Here is a 10343-nt window from a genome sequence, read left to right as displayed (position 1 = left end):
TAACAGGGCACCCCACAGCCACGGCTTTCGGGGTGCCCAGCCGCCCTGCTCACATGTATTCCTGGGATTTAAATACCTGGATGCTCCGCACCGCGCTATCCCTCCAGGATCAGGGCGTGCAACAGCTCTCTATCCCAACTCCTCCAAGCAACAGGGTGCACAGCCCAAAAATCCATGTTTCCTCAGGGTCGGGGTGCGTGACTGCACACCCCGGCATCTTCCTGCCTTCACCATGCACAGCCACACATAGAAACCCCCTTGGGAGTCAGGGCTGGTGTATCTGTGCTTCCCATGGGAGCTGGGATGTGCACTCACCCCTGCCCTGGTGCCAGGGCACAGAGAGAGGCACATCCATCAAGTTTTGGGGTGCAGAGATTTGCATCTCTGTGTGAACGGCTGCCCGAGGTGCAGACACACACACAGCTCCTGGGGTACCTTCCAGCTGTAGGAAGCTGGCACAGGGTGCTGGAAACACAGGAATTCCCAAGCTGGGATGGATTTACACGGTTTTTCCTCCCTTTTTTTGAAACGGGGAAAGCTGCTGCTTCAAGCCTCAGAATAGGCAAGACTAAAAGCATCCCTGCAAGCAGCTGTTCAAGGAGTATGTTGAGAGGTGCATGTTTTGGGGTTATTTTAGTTTCAAATAAACTTTGTTCAGACCACAGATCAAACACTGTCAAACGATAGACAAGTTGTTTTTCTTTCTCTTCCAGGCAGACATGGGTTATTAAAAAATCTAAATACTTCACCTGGTGTCTCTTACCCAGTTTATATTTTGTGCTAAAGTAGGAGCTAAGTGAAAAGAAGTATTTTCCCTGACATTTTTAATCTAATCTAAGCAAGCTATTCAGTGTTAGCCTTTTGCATTCACAGCCCAACCTTTGTAGCAAGAAAGCAAAGCTCACAGTTAATATTTGCAGGATGAGAACTTGCTACCAAAGACAAGTTGATGCTCACAGCTGTTTAAAGACATGAATTGGCTCCCTGCTCCTCCAGAGCTAATTTTGGGTACACACTGCCCACAAAATTGAACCAGTGATCAGTTCAGGGCTTCTTGGTTTGTGGGAGTCTGGGATGACAGTGGTATTTTAGGATATGGATTAAAAACCAGGCCCTTGCATCTCAGTTTGGGTGCAGTGAACATCTGCTTTAATAAACTTAGCCTGTTACCTTTATTGTAAGTGAGGTGAATATTTAGTTGTGATTTGTTAGTCAGTGCTCATGAGGAGCTTTCCAGCTGCTGGGGAAAAGATTTTCCATAACTCTGTAAAGTATTACTCCTGTCACTGTTTTGAAAATTAGCCATACCTCCACTTTTAGGTGCAGTTTAACATTCAAGTCATGAGATTCTCCTAATAGCAAAGAAATTTGCTTTTCAGAGTTGTCCCTGTAGCTCCAGCTTATTCCCGCTGCTGCTGAAGTTCACAAAAATGATGATTAGGAAATTAATCATGATTATTTCTCTCTTTCATCTTCAAAGTTTGCTGCAAACAATGATCCTCGAAGAGTAGTTTTCTAAATACTGCTTTGCTAACTTTGTTTAATAAAGGGCAGGGGATGGTGAGAGTTTACAGGTCTGAGTATTGCAGGGCTGGGGTTGAGTTCTGCCTCCTGGAGCCCAGTGAGGGTTTAATTTGAGGGAGCTTTTTAAAACAAAACTTGGATTTCTGAGGTGGGGTTTAGCCCTGTGCTCTGAGCTCGGAGAAAGCTCCGCTCCAGGCCATTCCAGCAGCAGCCTTATCATGGAATGCCCTTCAAATGCCTGCACTCAGGAATAGCTGCTTGGCTTCCAGCACAGCCACATGTTTGTGTGTGTGCTCAGGGCCAGGGAGGGCACCATTTTCAATAAACTCACCAGTATTTACAAATTATTTCTTCATGCTTAAGGTCATCTCAGCTGCAGTTGTTGTTTCTCTGCTGTGAAGTACTTTCCCGCTCCTCCATCCTGCTCCCATGGGCAGAACCAGGTCATTATGTTCTTTTCAGACTAAAAGGTGGATTGTTGTAAAAAACTGCTTTTGTGTAATACAGGTGTGTCCAGTGGGATATTTTTCTCAAATGAAATTGAGATTTTCTTTCCCTGTTTTTTTTTTTTTCCTGAAAGAAAGCTTTAGGCTGGAGATCCAGCTGTCTTCTGCATCTCCAAGTCAGTAATTAAGGGTGAAAAGTTGACATCTGAGGCAGGAAAAGGCTGAAATTTCCAGCTTACAAGTAAATATATGTGGTATAAATACCACATTTGATACTTCAGAATTTCACTAGAAGCTTGTGACAGAATTAATTTTCTTCACAGTGGCTACTGTGGGGCTGTCAAAAAAAGGCAAATTGAAGGAAGTGATCTTAGGAGAAAGAAGCAAAAACATTTGAGCTTGTCAGACATTGTAGAGGATCAGTTAAATGCATCAGATTCCCTGTCCTGGTCATCTGGAAAAGAAGAATAATTCTTTTAACACATCACTTAAAAAAAAAAATCACAGTTATCACTTGGTTTGTGTGCTCTGATGTAAAGGGAGCTGGTATTATTTGGAAAGTGTACTTGGAGAAGCTGAATAAAGATGAGATAAGAAAAGACAGTGAAATTCGTGTGTTTCGAGGCAAGGGAAACGTGGATGTTGTACAAAGAGCCTGGATCTGTGTCCCTACATGATGCAGTTGCCAGAATCTGGAATTGAAATATTTCTTGGCTGGTTGTTTCCTACCACTCATCTTTTTTCCCAAATTAGTCTTTCATGCTGTTTTTCCTCTTGAAAGACATTTCATTTTTCTGCACAGGAACACAGGGCAGTTCCTTTCCCTTTTATGCTGTATGCAGTTTTCCTTCTGCACGGTTTTCTTTCTTCTTTTTCACTCCTGACTGTTCACACGAGGGCAGACCCAGCCCTGGGCAAAGACAATGGGCTAAAAAGAGGATAAATAGGCAGCAAAAGTATCCATTGCACAGGGAATAACCATGGATAATGTATGGTTAACTGTATCTAGTGAAATGAGAAATCTCCCTGGGGAATGAGCCCCCTTTGCCTTGCTGGGAAAAGACTCAGTGGGAAGTTTTAGCAATATGTAACTGTATGTTGTGATACTATAATTTGCATTAAACTCATGGCTGCCTTCCCTGCCTGGTGGGAATTCCAGAGGCTCAGTGCCCTGTCCTTGTTCCCTGCAGGGGGCTGGGCTCCTCGGCCCACAGAGCCCGTGAGGAGAGCTGGTTAAAATCCCTCTTCGTGCGCAAAGTCGATCCCAGGAAAGACGCCCACTCCAACCTCCTGGCCAAAAGAGAGACCAGCAGTCTGTACAAACTCCAGTGTGAGTGATGGCTTTGTGCTCAGCAGCACCATTCCTCCCCTCTGTCCCTGCCTGTCTCACGTCCCTGTTGTTGTTGTTGCAGTTCACAATGTCAAACCTGAATGTCTAGAGGCCTACAACAAGCTCTGGTAAGTGTGTGAGTTCTCTTTTCACCTTTTAGGCATGTTGAGTTGATGTGTAAATTGGCAAATATCGTAATTGTGTAGAGGGGAGGTGACAAAATTCTGCTTTTTTAGGATTTGGTATTAAATAGATGCTAATGAAAGAGCAAAAAATCCTTTACTCAGTTCACCCCACTTTCCTCTTGGAGGTGTCATTTTCTAAGCTGCAGTTGAGGAGGATTCCTGTTGTGAGAGCTTTGGGATATTTATTGGAACAGCTTTCCCCCTTCCCTTAGTGGTCTTAAAGTTGCTGATGCATGCAGGGAAAGGTGGAATGTTGGCATTCCCTCTGCAGCTGCCAGGTTGAGGATGGGTTTTGTCTCTGCCCTGAAAGGAAAGAGAGATCACTGGTAAATAAAACTACACCAGTGTTAAACTCAAGTAGAACTTTGAGATGTTACAAACCCAGGGGGTGATTTCCTCTCAGCTTTTTTATGTCCCTTTCACAACTCCTGTTGCTGAGCTGCTCCTAAGGAGTTACACAAACCCTTGGACGTGGTCTCTGCTTTGGGGTGATTCCCTCCAACAAGAGCAGCACTGTGACAGCTTTCCCAAAAAGTTGCAGCTTTAGAACATGTAGGAGTTAATCCCATTTGAAATGGACTGCTTTAAGGGTGAAAGTGCAGAAATGCTACTCCTTTTCTGCCTGCACAATCCCCCCTCTGGAGCCCTGAAAGAGCTGTGTGGTTAAATTTGGGGATGGAGTGAGCCTCGCACCCAGCAGTGCTTTTCTCACTGACAGTGCCCAACTTGCCAGTGAAATAAAACATTCTCAGGATAACGACAACCAGCTTTGAAGTGTGAGCACAGCAGCTGGGCTGGAGGGAGGGGAAGAAGTCCCAGCTCCCAGTTCATGTCCTCAGCTGTTACTGGGTGGCTGCACAGCTCATCTGTCACCTTTGTGCCTTCTTGTGTTGGGCTGGATAACCCAGTTTTCCCTGCTGTACAAGCATAAAAAGCCACTAGAATAACATTCAGTCAAGGTATTTTTAGCTTTTTTGTTGTTTAAAAAATAGATACACAGTAAAGGACAATTAGCATTCAGCCAGCTTGCTGTTTAAAAGCTGAATATAAACATGTCCAATTACTCAAGGCAGGGAACCACTTCTGTGCAGTATTTCATGAGCTGCCTAAACATTGAGTGAGAGCAGAGATTTCTATTTTCAAGGAAAGAGACAAACAGCAAAGAAAGAAACTGCTGACAGCAGTCAGATGAAGTATGTGTGGTTGGATTGATTCTTTCCAAAGCAAATTGAAGTATTTCAGGGAAGGAGACAACTTGAGTAAAGTAATAAACAAAATTAAGCCTCTCTGAACATTCCTCCTGCCTCTTCCTAAATAAAAAACAAAAAAAAGAACAGGTTAATTCTATATCAAATCAGAATGAGGATTAGTCATTAGTTATTAAGAAATAATGTAATGAAGACAATTACAAGAGTATTTCAGAAATTACTGTGGTTAAGGAGCCCTTCTGAAGAATTAGGGACAGGTGTTTTTAAAAAGGTGTTCTGTGGGCATTTTTTCTCTTAATTTGCAACAATATATGGTAGAATTATGCAATAATCTACCATTCCTCTTCAAAGCTGCCTTTCCAGGACCTCATTTTGCTCTGCAGAAATGAACTGATGGTGAAACATCCTTGAGAATGTCCTTGGAGAGTCATTTATCATATTATTTACACTGGCTAGTGAGAAAACGTTGAGGTACAAATTGGTAATGAGATTTGCTCAAGGTTGTGTGGAAAGTCAGTGGCAGAATCGAGAGGAAAACTCATCTCTAATGACTCCCAACCCCAGCCCAGCCTACTTTTTATTACTTGATACTGTGCAGAGACTCGTTGCCTGTGAGCCAAACTGAGGAAGAAGGATAATTATTCAGGGAAAAACAGAAAAGGCAGAGTTCAACCAGACTAATTGACTTATTCATCAAGACACAGTGCAGGGAAAGCTGTCTTGGCCAAGTCAGCAATCAGCAAAACCTAATTTCCTCCTGCTAATGTGCTGGGAGCAGTCAGCCAGAAATCGTGTTTTGGAGGTATTTTTAAGGCAGTTTCACTGTTGGTTAGTGGGTAAGTTGCCTCAAAGTAAGAGTGCTTTTTGAAATTAAAAAGCAATACTCTGAGGTACAGCCATTATTTCATTTATCACATTATTTTTATTCATTCAGCTCAGCAAGTGTAACTGGTTTAGAAGACTGTGCTTTCTTATTTCTGTGCATTCTCCCCCCCTTGAGGGGAGCTTTTCCTCAAGCAAAGAAAAGCTTTTCCTCAAGCAAAGAAAAGCTTTTCCTCAAGCAAATCACCCCTTTAAGCTGAATTTTCTGTGAGATATCCTGATATTTGTTTCCTGATATGCTGGATAACCTTTTAGATAGACATAATTATTTAGATAAACCTAATTTCCTTCATCCAAAGAATCCTTTGTTAAAAATTCTAAGAAAATGGTAACACTCACCTTAATTCTCCACGAGGGTGTAGCCACCTTCCTCCTGCGTAGCAGAATTTGATATTTCAGCTTTCTCCTGTGCAAAATAAACCTTGTGAATGTTCCTAGCATGATGCTGTGTTATTCATATATCGACTGTGGCCTCCCTGAAGGCAATGCAACCCAGTGTCTGTGTTCCTTGTTTTCAAGTCAAGAGGTGCTGCCAAAGATTCATGAAGAAAAACACTACCCTTGTGCTCTGGTGGGGACTTGGAACACGTGGTACGGAGAGCAAGATCAGGCTGGTAGGAGATAGAAGTACAACCCAATGTAAACCCATGTGCTTGGCAGGTTTCTTCTTTTAAATCATCTCTGTTGACACTCAAAGCCTGTTGGCAGTGTGTCCACTGAGGGGGTGTGTGCATCACTTCTCAGCTGTTTGTCTTGCTTTTGTCGTGCTGGGTTGGACAGCAAAGTGTTCATTCCTTCAATTTTGTCTCATTTTTAATATATTTTCTTGTTTTCCAGGTGGTGATGGTTGTTAAAATTGACAGGTTTTGGGGAAATGCTTGTAAAATATAGTCCTGTGGACACAGTTCCTGAATATTTTAGGGTAACTCTTGCAAAGCCAGAGTTTATCCCTCCTTGGGCAGTATAAAAGCTTTGCTCAGGCTTTCAGACTGTAATTGCTGTATGGTAATGAAATGCAAATCATTCCAACCCATCTGCATTGTAAACTTAACATTAAACTTTACTGGGGGAAAGTAAAAATATTTCTGTTCATGTTCATATGAGGATACTGCCTAACTATGAAAACAAACTGGAACTAGGCATGACGGAAGAGCTGCTACAGAGGTAACTCCAAAGAGTCCAGTGTAGAGAGAAAACCTGGAAAACACCCTGGGAATTGGAAGGAATGGGAAGCCACAGATCCAAATCCATAGAGGTTCTGTTACAGTTGTGCCAGGATCGGTGCTGTTGCTTCCTACTTAAAAAATAAACTCCTGCACACATTAATTCTCCTTGCACTGCCAGCATATTGCAATATTGACACTGAACAAATGCAGAGAATTAACAGCAGATAAACCAAACAGTGTCTGAGAGCCAACCCTGCAAGCTGAAGGGGAATTGGGGAACGAGGACAATTGAAATGGGAATTCCTTAGGCAAGTCTCAGTGGCTGCTTTTGTAACAGATGAACACAGGCTGGATCTGTCACTGCATCCCCAGCCTGCCTTGGAAGTGTTCTTGCAGCACTGGAATAAAGCAGATTATGGGGTTTGACTTGTTCAGTGCTGGGTTAATATCAGATGGATCCATCAAATCTGCCCTGGGGCTGAGGCAGCAGAAGCAGGAGGATAAATCTGCTCTCACGGGGAAGTGCCTCCCATCAGCCTTGTTTGCTCTCTTGGAAAAGGCACAGAGCTGCTTAAGAGGGGAGAAAATAGTTTTTTGTGATTCTGTGAGGTGAAATTATTGCCTTGCTACACTAAATGCTTGTAAATACATCTTTCTGTGATTTATTAAAGGGGTTGGTTCTGATTTTTTACAGAGGGAATGCTTTGTAAAAAATTTAGATACAAACATAAATACGTGTCCTGAAGTTGTTTTTGTGGGGGAAATCCTGGCTAATGTTCAGTTATCTTCTGCTTTTATTAATGTTGAGCTCACAAATAACATTTGCATCGTTTTTCATGTCCTACAGAAAGTGTCTTGCTTTTGTGCTGGAGTAATTTACTGAACTGAAAATCTGCCCCTCCACTGCTCTTAGATGAAATTGGTATAAAGCACGTTTTTGGAACTAAGTCATCCTCTTCAACTGAACCTTAATTTCAATAACAGTCATGTCAAGTCATCACATCTTACTAGCATGGCAACAAAAAGTCCTTTCAGAAATTTCCCTGTTACCCTCAGAGTAAATTGCAAAATTTTCCAAGAGAACCCCTTTCAAAAAGCAGATGATGCCATTATCCTTAAATTATCCCAATGTGTAGTGCTTTCATGAATGAAAATCTTGTTTTCAAACCTGCTGCCTGGTTTCTGTTTTTGTATAATTCTGTAATGTGAAGAGCATTTTATAGCGTGATTTTTCCAGAAGATTTACCACTGGTCTGGGACATCCCTCGAAAAAGTTTAATTTTCTCTGTTTCAGTTCATTTGTGGAGATATGAGGGAGGTTACCCAGCTCTCAATGAGGTCATGAGCAAACTTCGTCAAAATAAGGTAAAAACCACTGATTTTCTTACTCAGGAGAGAGCAAAGAACAGGCAGAGCAAAAAAAAAATGCAGATTTAGATATTAAAGTGTCTCATCCCTTCCTGTACAAGCCCAGAAACCTCTTTGAGAAAGAATTTATTGTCACATTCAGGTTTAATTCCTGAACACGTCACGTGTAAATCCTTGGAATTCTCAGATTCACCAAGGAGAATCCAGATTCCTTTAAGGATTTCACTGTCCCACAAGCCTGATAGCATTAAAAAACCAAAAATCCAAGCCACCATATGGTGTCCTGCTGTTTGTTGTTGAAGAATTTGACCCAATTCCCACATTATTTTTTTAGGAATTCATAGAATTCCGTAAGGAAAGGGGTAACATGCTCCTCTCCCGTAAGAACCAGCTGCTGCTGGAGTTCAGCTTCTGGAATGAACCTGTTCCCAGAGATGGCCCTAATATTTATGAACTGAGATCTTATCAACTCAGAGTAAGTTTAAATTTTATTTCTTCTATTATTTTTGAAGCTCTGTGCTGTCCTAAAACCTTCTAAGGGTTTTTATGGCCAACTGAGCTTGTGTGAAAAATCTGCTTCTTATCAAAGCTGATTTCTGAGTCAGTGCTGCTCTCAAAGTGTGGGGTCTGAAGTGAAGGCAGGCTCCAGCAAGATCCTGATGTCTGCAGGGCTGAAACCCTGTGGTTGCTTTGAGGGATGCTTCAGAGATGACTAAGAGGTGGTAAACAGAACAATTAGAGATTATTTTTATATTCTTATCACTCAAAAGGAAGGCACTGTGTTAATGCAGAGTGGTTTCCATACAGAATCGGTGTGAAAATTGTATTTTGGGGGTTTTTTAACTGCAGTTTTAACAGTGTCTGTTGTTCTTGCAGCCTGGAACAATGATTGAGTGGGGCAATTACTGGTAAGTGTTGCCTTCAGCCCTGGTGTGCTCCAGGTTGAGAGGTGCAGGTGTAGAAAAAGCACCAAAGCCACCAAATCCCCCAGTTCAGGGGCTGCTGCTGCACTTGCACCACTGGTCAGACAGTCCTGTGACCCTTTGAGGAAAGGAAAAGGAATTTTGTGCACAAACAACGCTCTGGTTTGGTTTTGCTTCCCAGAACTGTTTTAGTTTGCTGCAAAAACCATGGATTTTCAGCAGAAAGCTGCTTGGAAAGGGTGGCAGTTCCTCTGGGAGACTTGGGTCATCTTTCACAAGACCACTTTTAGCTTAAATCTTGGCTCTTCAGGCTTTTAAAGTCAAGTTGCTGCTTGAAAAGCTGCTGAGCAGCACATTTGTTATTTTAATATATAGGTTAGAAGTATCTGAGACAGTTTTCTATTGATTATATGCTTCTGATTTTGTCTTATTTTTAACCTTATTTCAATTTACACTCACTGTGCTTGCAATTCTGCTGGTTGATAGTTAAACAATTCAGAGTATTTTCAATTATTTGGACAAAGGTGAGGACTTAGATTTTCAGATTTGTCATTGATATAATTTTTTCAATTACAATCATTTGAACAAGTTGAATTTAGAATTTTTTATAAAATAGGCGCATCTCCACTGTAAGAAATCTGTTTTATAAGATCCAACAAGAGAAATATTTATCTTATTTATGCAAAGATCCACATGAATAAAAAGTCAGAATCTGTAGAAAATTAATGTGGCAAAGCTGATATGACTAAAACTTGAGGATTTAGTTATAAAACCTGCTATGAAAAGGCCACTTGACACTGTTCCAGCAATTATCTTGATCCTGAATCTGGTTGAAAAATGATTCATGCCAAGTTTAGTGTAAATGTAGCCTCCAATTTTAATGCATGCCTAACAAGACAAGAGGTAAATCTTAATTACTTAGTGCTGAAAACAAGGGTGCTGCAGATTTTTTTCTTACCTTTAATTGCTGAAGTGTGCAGCAAATGCAATTTAACATTCCAGCCTCCCTTCCACTCTGTTTCCCTTCCAGTTTTCCCTGATTTCCTCCCCAGACCTGCAGGTTCTGATGTCTCTTTGCTCCTCTGCAGGGCTCGTGCAATTCGCTTCCGACAGGACAGTAATGAAGCAGTTGGGGGATTTTTCTCCCAGATTGGACAGCTCTACATGGTCCATCACCTTTGGGGTAAATTCCTGTTCTTTTCTGCTTTTTTCCTGCTTTTTTCTTTCACTGCTTCAGCCCAGGAGGAAACATTTTTACACAAGGCAAAGGGAACGTCTTACAAATTGGGTTTTAATATTTTTTTTTCTTTC

At 41.7% G+C, this 10343-nt stretch overlaps 1 protein-coding gene and 1 long non-coding RNA gene across 2 annotated transcripts in view; one reads left to right on the top strand and one right to left on the bottom strand.

Moving 5' to 3' along the window:
* GBAS (glioblastoma amplified sequence) overlaps nt 1-10343 on the top strand; it is a 14693-nt gene that overhangs the window by 1710 nt on the left and 2640 nt on the right. The window contains exons 3-9 of the mRNA XM_017742959.1: nt 3138-3300; nt 3383-3428; nt 6095-6189; nt 8036-8106; nt 8444-8584; nt 8986-9017; nt 10121-10215. Coding sequence (XP_017598448.1) covers nt 3138-3300; nt 3383-3428; nt 6095-6189; nt 8036-8106; nt 8444-8584; nt 8986-9017; nt 10121-10215 — 643 coding nt within the window. The remainder of the gene's footprint in view (nt 1-3137; nt 3301-3382; nt 3429-6094; nt 6190-8035; nt 8107-8443; nt 8585-8985; nt 9018-10120; nt 10216-10343) is intronic.
* Nucleotides 3651-6002, bottom strand: LOC108448829. Its single transcript, XR_001864852.1, has 2 exons — nt 5915-6002; nt 3651-3788 (listed from the first exon to the last, which is right to left on the bottom strand). It is a non-coding gene; the product is annotated as an uncharacterized LOC108448829 (long non-coding RNA).

This window comes from Corvus brachyrhynchos, unplaced genomic scaffold, assembly GCF_000691975.1.
Source record: "Corvus brachyrhynchos isolate BGI_N302 unplaced genomic scaffold, ASM69197v1 scaffold99, whole genome shotgun sequence".
NCBI lineage: Eukaryota > Metazoa > Chordata > Aves > Passeriformes > Corvidae > Corvus > Corvus brachyrhynchos.
This window is presented reverse-complemented; position numbering and strand designations above follow the sequence as displayed.